Genomic DNA, 13,151 nt, shown 5'->3' with positions numbered 1-13,151 from the left:
AATGCTGAGATTCCTTATTGGGAATTAGCAATATCACAGTGCATTTTTATTTCATCTTACAAAAACATTTAGTTTTTAAACGTTTGAAGCCAACGGGAGGGTGGGAGTGGAACGGGGATTAGTTCCCCTCTAACCACTTTCGACTATCAAACAAGATACAAACTCTTTCTATTTCTAATCGAAACAGCCGTTTTTAAACCTTTAACAACAAATCCTTAGGTACGAAGTGCCGTGGTCTAAACAACAACGACAACAAAAAATATCACTAATCACGACTATTAAAAAGGGTACTAATCCTTTGAGTTTCAAATTGAATGATCCCTATTTCAAGTTTCTAAGACAAAGATTTCAATAAAAAACCTTGTTTGTCACCAAGGCATAACTTATAATCCTTGCCCTTAGAGCAGTGGGGGAGTGTCCTCCTAAAAAACATTTTCTATCTGAAATCAACTACGCTTAACAAAATGGCTATCTCAAGATTTTGATTGGATGTGTTTGGGGGAATGATGGGCGTCGGGGGCTAGTTGCCCTCCAATCACTTTGACTATTGAAAAGGGCACTAGCCCTTTGAATCTCCAATCGAATGACCTTTTTTTAAGTTTCTACGACAACGCCTACTATAAGAACCTTATATGCCCCCAAGGCATAACTTAAAACCCTTGCCCTGAGGGTTGTGGGGGAGTATCCTTCTCAAAAACATATTTTCTATCTGGAAATCAACTACGCTGAACAAAATGGCTATCTCGAAATTTTGACTGGATGTGTTTGGGGGAATGATGGGCGTTTGGGTGGGGGGGGCTAGTTGCCCTCCAATCACTTTCGACTATTGGAAAGGGCACTAGGCCTTTCAATTTCCAAGCGAATGAGGCTTTTTTGAAGCTTCTAAGACAACGCCTTCTATAAAAACCTTATATGCTCCCAGGGTATAACTTAAAACCCTTGCCCTGAGGGTTGTGGGGGAGTGTCCTCCTCAAAAACATATTTTCTATCTGGAAATGAACTATGCTGAACAAAATGACTATCTCAGAATTTTGTTTGGATGTGTTTGGGGGAATAATGGGCCCAGGGGGGGGCTAGTTGCCCTCCAATCACTTTCGACAATTAAAAAAGGGCACTAGCTCTTTGAATTTCCAATCAAATAAGCCCCTTTTGAAGTTTCTACGAAAACACCTTCTATAAAAACCTTATATACCCCCAGCGTAAACTTAAAACACTTGCCCCGAGAGTTTTAGGGGAGTGTCCTCCTCAAAACATATTTTGTAGCTGAAAATCAACTACGCTAAACAAAATGACTATCTAAAAATTTTGATTGAATGTTTGGGAAAAGGTGGACGTGGGGGGGGGGGGCTAAATGCCCTCCCATACCTTTCGAATATTAAAAATGGTACTATCCCATTGAAATTACAATCCAAAAGGCCTTTTTTGAAGATTATACGATAACGCCTTCTGTAAAATCCTTATTATGCCCCCAGGGCATAACTTAAAATCCTTGCCCTGAGGGTTGTGGGGGAGTGTCCTCCTCAAAAATATATCTTCTATCTGGAAATCAACTAGCCTCTTTGAACAAAATGGCTTTCTCAAAATTTTGATTGGATGTGTTTGGGGGAATGATGGGCGTGGGTGGGGGGGGGGGGCTAGATGCCCTCCAATCACTTTCGACTATTAAAAAGGGCACTAGCTCATTGAATTTACAATCAAATGAGCCCTTTTGAAGTTTTTACAACAACACCCTCAAGAAAACCCTTATATGCCGCCAGGGTAAACTTATAAAACTTGCCCCGAGAGTTGGAGGGGAGTGTCCTCCTCAAAACATATTTTGTAGCTGGAAATCAACTACGCTGAACAAAATGGCTATCTCAAAATTTTGATTGGATGTGTTTGGGGGAACGAGGGGCCTGTGGGGGGGGCAGCTGCCCTCCAATCACTTTCGACTATTAAAAAGGGCACTAGCCCTTTGAATTTCCAATCGAATGAGCGTTGAAGTTTTTAAGACAACGCCTTCTATAAAGACCTTATATGCCCCCAGGGCATAACTTTAAACCCTTGCCCTGAGGGTTGTGGGGGAGTGTCCTCCTCGAAAACATATTTTCTATCTGGAAATCAACTAGCCTACGCTGAACAAATCTCAAAATTTAGATTGAATGTGTTTGGGGGAATGGTGGGCGTGGGGGGGGGGGCTAGGTGCTCTCCAATCACTTTCGGCTATTAAAAAGGGCACTAGCCCTTTGAATTTCCAATCGAATGAGCATGTTTTGAAGTTGCTACTACAACGCCTTCTATAAAAACCTTATGTGCCCCCAGGGCATAACTTAAAACTCTTGCCCTGAGGGTTGTGGGCGAGTGTCCTCCTCAAAAATATATTTTTCTATCTGGAAATCAATTACGCTGAACAAATTTCGATTGGATGTGTTTGGCGGACTGTGGGGCGTGGGGGGGGGGGCTAGTTGCCCTCCAATCACTTTCGACTATTAAAAATGGCACTAGCCACTCTAATTTACAAACAAATGAGCCCTTTTTGAAGTTTCTACGACGACTCCTTCGATACGAAGTGCCCGGGTATGGAGAAAAAAACAAACAAAAAAAACACACTTTTTGCCCACATCGTTCTTTACCTAGGCAGCGCTAAGGCACTGCCTAGGAAATTAAAAGCAAGTGGCGTATCTTTTTTTTTTGAATCTGTCAACTTTTTAACGGTACCTATTAATCATAGGCACTAATAGTCTTACCTTCAGATGAATAGGGGCTGCAGTATTTTTCGTAGGGGGTGGGGCAGAAAATAAAAAGTATATTTTAGGCAATCATTCTTCAGTTATTTTGATGAAGATCTTCAAACCAATAATCGAGGAAAGTTTACTCTCCATGTGCGCTCCCTACCTTGAGAACGTATAGAAATAAGATAAACATAGAGCAATAATGGTGCAAAGAATAATTATGAAGTATTTTTGAAATTCAAATAGATCCGAATATTGAAATGAGGTAAAGCAAAGCTGTGTACAAATTTTTTTAGCCAAATCGGATGAGAGGGAAGGGTCGAAATAAGCATCTCAAATTTTGAAGACAGAGTCAGCGAGTTAAGTAAAACTTGGCTAAAAATAGGAAAATATAAAACGTGTCATTACGCTCCAAGGGAGTCTCACGCGTGTCTTCCACATTTCTATGAGAGCCAAAATGATTATCAGTTGTTGCCGAGGCTTGATTATAAAGTTATAATTATCTAGGTGTGGCATTAACTGTCGCGAGATGCTCAAATCTATAGTGGCCACTTATCAAGTAGCCTAAGTTGACAAAAACACGATTTTCAAATATAAAGTCCAAATTAACAAGGGTCTCAGGCCTTAAATTATTTTTCAGAATTATCACAAGCAAAACTTGTGCCGTTAAAAAGCTATTAATGGTGGCTGTAGTGCTGTTGGTTACATACATCGTTTCCTCATTACTTTTCTTTGGCTTGCTTAATGAGTTTTTTTTACCTTGAATATATTTCTGCAAGTTTAACCAATGTGTAACAACCTTGGACAGAAGTTAAAGGAGTAGTCATTTAAAAAAAAAAACAATGAAAGCACTTTTCCGTTTTGGGTATAAAGACCCATCTTAAATCTTAGTAAAAAAAAAAATATTTCTATAATCTTTTTTTTATTTCAAGATTTATATTGAACCTATTAGGGACTTCATCTTTTCTTTATGTTAATTCTTGTATTTTTTTTTGTCTTTTGTTGATGAAGGATATCCATTTTTTTCATGAAGCTCTAGTTAGGTTACCGAGAGATTGTAAGATGTACAGTTGAGAGACAGTTTTAACTTAATTCTAAATAAGTGAAAACCAGTGGCGTTGTTTGAAGGGGGTGGTTGCCCCCTAATAATTTAGAGAAAAATGTTACATACCCCGTGCCCTTCTTTGGATGTGGGCCCCTCTAGCCCCCCCCTCCCCAACAAAAATGCTGGAGCTACGCCCCTGGTGAAAACAGTAAAGGACATTAGATGGACAGTTTCCATTTTTGCCTATAAACAGCTGTGATTTATTTTTAAAAATAATCAAAATTACGCTGTGATTTGTTGAATATTAGCTTGAGTTGTATCTCTTACAACTAAACATACGTGAGAACGGTGAGTAAGCACGTGTTTGCGCTCTTTTCTATTGCTATCAAGTACTGTAAACTTGGGATTTGCGTCTTTTTCCTCCATATTAACACTCCGTTTAACACTAATATCCTCTAACGTTCAATAAAATTTATAAAACATTTATTATAAGATATTTATGTAGAGAAGACATTATAAAATATTTCTGGATATAATATATTTTATAATTCAATTATAAGATAAAATATATTAGATAAATATTTAACAAAATTCCTTCTATTATTTCAAGTCAAATCGTTTACTGTAAATTAAATCTCACAGGCATAACCCAAACACGGTATATTTTTCTCAATTAATCAGTTATGAAATTAAAAAAAAAATACTGTAATGATTAAAATGGGGTCACTGTAAGCCAAATTAACCAACAAACATTAAAATTACGACCATATTTTCAAACGCACAAATTATGAATTGTTACATGCTCAAGTGAAACTCTGCACTAAGCTTTGAGAATAACGCTGTGATTGGGAGTAAACAGGTGTCAGTTTTGAAACGTACGCTAGCGCTTCTCTGGGGATTTGGGATCTATGGGTTGGAAGTTCTTATAGATGGGTTGGAGGGGGGGGGGGCAAATTTCAGGCACAGTATCTCTTGACGGACTAAAAGCGAGTCAGGTCCAAATGATTGTAGATAAAAAGAGTAAAAACAGTCGGGATATCCTTAGATGATTTGTACTGATCTCTTCTGAATTGTATCACTTTCTTCTTTGTTAGGCTGCCAAAACAGGATTGGTGAAATGCCAAACAGGATGTGCATGTTATACTAGTGGGCGGATTTTTGTGCTCCATTCAACAGCTCCAAAAATGTTGCAAGCTCATGTTGTTGTAAAATAACTATACCTCTTAGATCTAATGTTTCGAGAGTTGATCCATCGGAGCCCAGAATTTCTTCAGAGTTTTCAGCACTAGAATAGCGCCGATTGCCTTTTTTACAATCAACGTGTGTTTTCATGCTAAGTCAGGTGACAAGAGGTCACTATCTTTCTCCACCTGGGTAGTGATGTTGTTGTTCAAACTTCTCACTCTTAATAGTTGTTTGACTTAAGTAACTTCACTGTTTTTCTTCTAGGAATATATTCACCGTGTTGGCCGAACCGCCCGCGGACAAGGTGGAAAAGGGCACGCCCTCCTTATCCTCCGACCAGAAGAGCTTGGCTTTCTCCGCTACTTGAAGCAAGAAAGGGTCCCATTGAATGAGTTTGATTTTTCCTGGTCAAAAATAGCTGACATTCAACCTCAACTGGAGAAATTAATTACCAAAAATTATTTTTTGCATATGTCTGCCAAGGATGCATTCAAATCATACATTCGAGCCTACGATTCGCATAGTTTGAAACACATCTATGACGTCAACACGTTGGATTTAGTTAAGGTTGCTAACTCATTTGGCTTCAAAGTACCGCCAGCTGTTGATTTAAGTAAGTTCTCTCCCATCTTCCTCCTTCTTGCACAAGTACATGGAAACCTCTGCTTTAAGTAGGACTAGTTCTTGTTTCTTTGCCAAAAAGACTGTCAGATTAGAGGCATAGAAAATGAAAGATTGTAGCCTATGCAGCTCAGGGCTAATTGCCTTCCAATTAGCGTAAGATCGAAAAGGTTCTCGAAAAAAGACGCAAAGAATACAGGTATGCTTCCCCGCTTTGCAAAGATGAGGATAATTTATTCATGGCTTGAGCTGGTGCCAGGGGCTTTCTACAATAAGAGAAGGTATATTCGAAAAACTGAGTTGATAATTCCAAATGTCTTAAATGAGTTGATAATTCCAAAATGTCGCCACATTTTATCTGTAAAATAACATATCTCGAAATTATGTTTATTAAAAGAAATCCTAGTTTATTAAGTAATGTAGTGTTTCATTTTAGTGTTTTCTTTATAATAAGAATTTTGTAGAGTAGAGATTCCTGAAGCCTGTTTATACTGTTTTGCTTTTTTTGCACATTGCCGCATTTTTGGCTTTCAAATACACTGTTTTATCTATCTTATACCGATTTTTGAAACAATAAAAAAAATTGTCTCCTTCTCACCAGCTCAAGATTTGAAGTCGACCCACCTTATCCTCCTAAAAAAATATTGTTAAAGCTTCAACTCATCAAGCCAGCTAAACGAAAAAGATAAAAAGGTAAAAAGTTACTATAAAAAAGGTACTGATTTTGACTATTACACAGGGTAACAAAAAAAATATTTTTTGAAAATCATCCAGGGTTTTCCAGCTGAATTAGACTAATTTTGATGCTCTGAGTCTGAAAATGACCTCGGTTTCTCTCAATCAGGTCAGAAACAAAAAAATTTTTAAACACGAACAACGGGTTTTAATTTTCTACAAAGCAGTGAAATACAAAACAATTAATTATGCACAAAAGCTCCGAATATTTTGGCCCTACATCCGGGAGCCTTTGTAAACGGAAAAAAAATAAAATAAATAAAAAAAACTTAACTTACATCACAATAAAACATACTAAACACATAAAAAGAAAGAAAAAGCACAAAAGCAAAAAATAAATAAATAAGAAACAAAACACACATATTAATTAAACACTTCCATGCACTGAATGTCTATAATGATTCAACTCTCCTACTCACATTGTATAAATTGCAATATATTAAATAAACACTTCCATGCACTGAATGTCTATAATGATTCAACTCGCCTCCTCCCAGTATATAAATGGAAGTATATAAAATAAACACTTCCATGCAATGAATGTCTATAATGATTCAACTCGCCTCCTCCCAGTGTATAAATGGAAATCTATCAAAAATGAAGAATATATTTATACTTAGACCAAAACAATAAAAGATCAACTAACTTCAGCCCATAACCCCTAATTAAATTTCACAAGTTCATCAACCAATTTATGAATTATAAATTGAATGGATTCGTTTGGTTGCAAGCTTAGCTGCAGTTCGTTTATAATTCAATTTATAATTCATAAATTGGTTGATGAACTTGTGAAATTTAATTAGGGGTTATGGGCCGGGAGGTAGGTTGACCTTTTATTGTTTTGGTCTAAGTATAAATATATTCTTCATTTTTGATAGATTTCCATTTATATACTGGGAGGAGGCGAGTTGAATCATTATATACATTCAGTGCATGTAAGTGTTTATTTAATATATTTCCATTTATACACTGGGAGGAGGCGAGTTGAATCATTATGGACATTCAGTGTATGGAAGTGTTTATTTAATATGTGAGTTTTGTTTCTTATTTATTTATATTTTTTCTTTTGTTTTTTTTTCTTTGTCTTTATGTGTTTAGTATGTTTTATTGTGATGTAAGTTAAGTTTTTTTTTTATTTATTTTATTTTATTTCCGTTGAGAAAGGCTCCCGGATGTGGGGCCGAAATATTCGGAGCTTTTGTGCATAATTAATTGTTTTGTATTTCACTGCTTTATAGAAAATTAAAACCCGTTTTTCTTGTTTAAATTTTTTTTGTTTTTAATGGAAAAGCAGTGTGGTCTAAGAAATTATTTAAATCAGGTCAGAATTTTTTGCTGCATAAATTTCAAAAAAAATCTATTTTGTGTAAAAAAAAAACAGATTTCTGCGTATCATCAGCTGAGAAACCCATGACAGATTCTTTCCGTTTTCCTCAACAAATAACCGTCAACATATTCAAATTTAATTTTTATGTACTGCATCAAAATTGATAAGCATTATTCATAATAATAATAAAAGAATGAGCGTTAACAAAATTTTAGAGTTCACAGCATAAATTGGTGTTTCTTTGATTCCCGTATGTGAGCAGCTGCTGGGTTGTCTATCTTCAGCGACCAGTAGTAGTCCGCCATCATGACTGTATCCCATCATCCCTGGTACCTCTCCTTCATTTCGCGCATGTCTTGGTGGAGCCTTTCTCCCTGCTCGTCGCTTATCACCCCATGGTTTTCAGGAAAATTCTCCATGTGCGAGAACAGTAAGTGCATTTTTATACTCATGAAACACCCGAGGTTTTGGAATGCCTCTATCATGCTGCTGACAAGTATGGCGTGGTTTACTACCTTCATGTTCCCTAAGAAGTTGTTCACCATCTGAACAACCGATTTCCACCAGCGCACTCTAGTGTTTTATTGAGTTTTCAAACTTTGTGTCCTATAGAAGCTGCCGTATCTGTGGGCCATCGAAAATACCGGTCTTCAGCTTCTCAATGGTCAGTTACAGAAAGGCTTAGCACAGGTAAGTGAAGCACTTCCCATCCTTGTCCAGAGCGCGCGTGAACTGCTTCATTAATCCAAGCTTCGTGGGTAGCAGTGGTATCAATATCTTCTGCCAATCAACAAGGGGTTCGTTTATGATGTTTCTCGCCCCAGTTACTAACTGCTCTGGCGCCAGCCACCCTTCCTTTACATAGCGCTGGGGTCTGTCTCGACTAATCCACATATAAAGCATGGCTAATTCGTGAACCCGGACTGCTGACCAAGTAGAAAATTCATCGTCTTGAAGTAGACACGGATAATGCATTGGGGATGCTCATATTGGATTTTTTCAAGCACGTACTTCACTGCTTCATATTTTTCTTTGAGAGTTGTGGAGTGCACAAGAGGGAATGAGGCAAATTGGTTCCTGTTGTCGAGGAGCACACACTTCAACGGAGCGCTTGTTGCTGTCAATGAAGAGTTTTCAGTCCCTCGGATCGTATCGGGGAGCGACGAGTTTACCAAGAAGACTAGCGACATCTAGGCAGTACACAATGTTTTACTCGTGGCAGAAGTACCCCATAAAGTCCTCATGTAAAAAAAGTAAAATGTGCGTCCTCACCAAATAGACTTTCTCTTTGAGTCTGGAGGCCAACAGCTCTGAGGAAGTCTTCGACAAGCTGAGATCCCGAACCAAATCATTCAGCTAGCATTGTGAAAACGGCTGCAGACTATCTTGTGCTTTATACTCTTCTCCTGTATATCCTCCCTCATCTGCACTAGTGGCCTTGCCGTCGCTGTCGTGAAGCTCTGTGAACGCTGGTACAGCAATTTTTTGCCATGAGCAACTGGACGGTGGGCAGATGGAAGGTTAGGTTACTGAAGACTGTTTCAATTCTTTTGGTTGATGCCAGTAGTATTGATGGCACATAAGCAACAATCCGATGCATAGTCTAACGGTTCCCTCCAAACCATTGGGATCTCAACCTTCAGTGGAGTTTTCTTGCCCTTTGTCCATTGCTGCAGGTATTCCACACGCATCTTGCACACCGTTTGCGGATCTTGGTCACCTAGGTTGACTTCAAAGTAAGGCACGTAGGCGCGCTTTACAAATCCTTTGATGTTTCTCATGTCCACTGACAGCGTGTAATCTCTGCAGATGTAGCAGGAAACGTCAGGATCATTCTTGCATGACCGTCGCGCCGAAGCCCTATCGATCAAGTGAAAGAAACAGAAAAGGCTGGTTAACGTCAGGCAGTGAAATTTAGAATCAATTTGATTGGCTAAGAGTTAATTAAAAAGCTTTGCAATCACGCCTATACATATGTAGATACTTTAGAGAAATAAACTAATGTTGTACTTCGATACATTCTACAAGAAAAATATGATTGAACTCAAACCCCCTGATATTAGCATATGAATAGCTCGTCAGGTAGGCTTATGGCTGTATCTAAAAAAGTTGACCTGATATAGCAAAATGAATGTGACATTTGGACTCAGAACACCAAAATTAGTATAAATCCGATGAGAAACCCCGGACGATTTTTTGCTGTTACCCAGTGTTATAGGTGTCAAATAGACTATTTCGTAAATTTATTGAATTTGAAAATTTGAATTAAAGGGTCGTATGTAACGTTTTCGGTGCCGATTTGCAAAGAAAACAGCGCCGATTTTCATCGTGATCATAAAAAAAGAAATCCTCAATCGTTTTCTTTTCTTCACTAGTAAAATCAGAAGAACCAAATTATAATAATAATTAGATATTTGATAATAAAAAAAACCTTGTAATTTAGTAATGAGAAAATTTTAATTTTGATTTAATTTTTTTAATGAAATAAAAATCTAAAAAGAATAACAATTTAAATAATAAAAGAACTTAAAAATAATAACAAAAGATCTAAATAATAAGTTGTGGTCAATCATGCAACTATTGGTAACCTGCAGGTGACTATTGACGTCCATGATGTTTGGTTTTGAAAATCTGGCGTAAAGTATTTGTACCGCTCTGTTGAAATCAGTGCCCCTAAAAAGCTACGTCTGTCGGGTCCTTAAAGAAGACTGGTTCTTAAATATTCCAACGGTACTAAATTTCCATTAAAAAAAGTAAATTGCGAATGAGATCCTGTAAAACCATATTGTGCTATTATACTAATTTAGAATTATTAACATATATCTGTCGTAGTTTACCTATATTTTTTTTATCAAATTCTAGTCTCTTCCTGAGATTCATATTATCGCTGATGCCTGCATACAAGGAGTTGCCTACAGACAAATTCTTAACTGGCAAATTTGGCTAAGTAAGCAAAATCATGCTTTGGTGTATTTTCGCTTTTATTGCTGCAATATCTAATACCAGGTACCTTGCAACAGTGTTTATAAGGTCGGTTTTTTGCTCTTCGTTCAATCAAATTTTGGTCTATTCTACCTGTCTTTTTCCAGCACTAATATATGTTTCATTTTAAATTATAGATGTTCACAGTAGCAAAGGGGTTCGACCAAGGAAACGTCAAGGAGGTGGCGGATTTGGACAGTACAAACAAGAAAAGAAATTTAAGAAAACCTCAATGTATAGACAAGTTGAAGGGAAAGATAAGAAAAATAGACAGTTTTCTAGGTGATTTATTTATCAGATTTTTTAAGAATAAACGGCCGACAAAAAAATCTCTGTGTAGTTTTTTCATAGGTCACGCAAATACTTTTTTTTTTAATTCGAAAAATGTGGAGCAGCAGTTTTCTTATCTGTATCAAAGAGTGTAGGTAACTGATAAAAATGGAAACTGGCGCTAGTTTCGAAAAAAACGTCAACGCCGTCAAGCGTTTGGCAACATTTGGCATTTTTTTCAAACTTTGTAACCGTTTTTCTGTCACGAACTAAGATCAGACGCTTGTTACTACACTAATTTTATCTACTACACAGCTGAAATTAATTATTCTTACTATTACACTTAAGAAAAAAAATGTTCAAGTGTCGCCAAAGGCTGGATGGCGCTCGTTTTTTGTCGCCACTAGCGCCAGTTCCTACTCTTATAAGTTATCCATGCTCTTTGACCTTTATAATGAACCTGGCTAAAGATCATAAGACAGAGGGCTAGGGAATTTTAGTGTAAATAGAATTGTGCTGATATTGGTTAAAAAAAAAAAAAAAACTTGCCATTTCAATTTTCACCTCTGAAGTGCAAGTGCAGCATTGAAATCACGGAACAGATGTAATCCCTGTGTAGTTCTTTCATAGGTCACGCAAATACTATTTCAATATAGTCAGAATTATGCTTTGACCTATCTTCTCATTAATGGCGTAAACAGTATCATAAGTTGATAAAAACAGTAGGACAATGATACCCAAAGGAAGCAATTACTATTTCAATCTGCCATTACCTGGTAAAGCCCGAATATTCAAGTTACATTATAGCCACACTTTCGGATAAAATCAAAATTATGTAAAACTGCTGTGGGGTGGTATTTATGCTACTATACTGGGGTGGTATCTACTAGTGCAGGGGGATATCTATACGCCTTTTAATTTGCTGAGCTGAGCATTGTGCAACTTACAAGCATAAACTTTACAGTTGACCAATCAATGAAAATTTGAAATGCAATTTTTTGAAATTCAAAAATATGAAACAACAGTTTTCTTATCTATACCAAAGAGTGTGGGTAACTGATAAAAATGGAAACTGGCGCTAGTTTCGAAAAAACGTCAACGCTACTTAGTATTTGGCAACATAAGACATTTTTTTTTTAACTTTGTAACCGTTTTTCTGTCACGAACTAAGATCAGACGCTTGCTACTACACTAATTTTACCAACTACACAGCTGAAATTAATTATTCTTACTACTATTTTTAACGCCTTTTGTGCAAAGACTATTTTGATTGCGACTACTACTGTGGCTGTGACTCCTCACGATTGTGACCGCTTTCCACTTTGACCAGTTGTGCTTGTTCCTGCAATTAGCTACTACCGTGGCTGTGAATATTTGCTGCGACTTTGAACTGTGGCTTGAAGTTCGTTGACAGACTTCTAGGTGAGGTTGACTTCGCTGACGATCTGGCACTCATGACAAACACCCTCGAAGAATTTCGCGCAGCGCTGATCGTTATGAGAAAGATGCTAGCAGGGTCGGGCTCAATATTAGCTGGAACAAAACAAGAATTATTTTCATCTATCTGCAACTGTCTCAACAACCCCCTCTTACAGTCGAACTATGCCAAAATCAAGTATCAGTCGTCAGTGATTTTACATACCTTGGCTCCGTTCTGTCAAGTGATGGATCAGTGGGAAGCAAAATCAACGCATTAGTCGCTTAGGCATCTTCCGTCCTGGGGAGACTTAATAACATTTGGCATAAACCTCTTGTCAGCCATCTTACAAAGATGCGGATATTTAATATGTCTGTCGGCTCAGTCCTACTCTATGGCACAGAAACTTGGCCAGAAACCACCAATACTTTGAGGATGCTGGGTATAATTCAAAGCAAAGGACTCTGCAAGATAGAAAGACTTCGTTGATATGATTTTATCAGTAACATCAACCTTCTGTTCCGCACGATGCAGATTGCATTCTCCCTGCAAGCTGCGCAACGTACACTGAAATGGTACGACCACCTTCTTTGAATGTCACTAGAAACTCCTTCTCGCATCGTATATGATTTTAATCCTGTGGTCGCTGGATGGAAACGACCACGTGGTCACCCAAGAGCAAGATGGTTCGACAGTCCACATCATTTTTAAAGTAAGGCAAGCATAAGACCTGCAAATGCACCCTCGGCAGCTCAAAACCGGGTTTACTCAAGAAGGATACTGTCTACTCTCTCGATGCTGGCACCGAGTCAGCAGGAGAATTAAGTTAAGTAAACTCAAGTGATGGTGACAAGTTAG

The 13,151-nt window shown here is 37.6% G+C and overlaps 1 protein-coding gene across 6 annotated transcripts in view; it reads left to right on the top strand.

The window, feature by feature from the left end:
• Positions 1–10,927, top strand: part of pit (probable ATP-dependent RNA helicase pitchoune) — a 46,379-nt gene extending 35,452 nt beyond the window's left edge. For all 6 annotated transcript variants that reach the window (XM_089108406.1, XM_089108407.1, XM_089108408.1 and 3 more), the window contains exons 10-11: positions 5,206–5,554; positions 10,744–10,927. In XM_089108406.1, the coding sequence (XP_088964532.1) occupies positions 5,206–5,554; positions 10,744–10,892 (498 nt within the window). In that variant the 3' untranslated portion in view covers positions 10,893–10,927. The remainder of the gene's footprint in view (positions 1–5,205; positions 5,555–10,743) is intronic.
• The last annotated feature ends 2,224 nt before the right edge of the window (positions 10,928–13,151 follow it).

Source organism: Artemia sp. Qi Xiang Cuo, chromosome 3 (genome assembly GCF_049724085.1).
Source record: "Artemia sp. Qi Xiang Cuo chromosome 3, ASM4972408v1, whole genome shotgun sequence".
Lineage (NCBI taxonomy): Eukaryota > Metazoa > Arthropoda > Branchiopoda > Anostraca > Artemiidae > Artemia > Artemia sp. Qi Xiang Cuo.
This window is presented reverse-complemented; position numbering and strand designations above follow the sequence as displayed.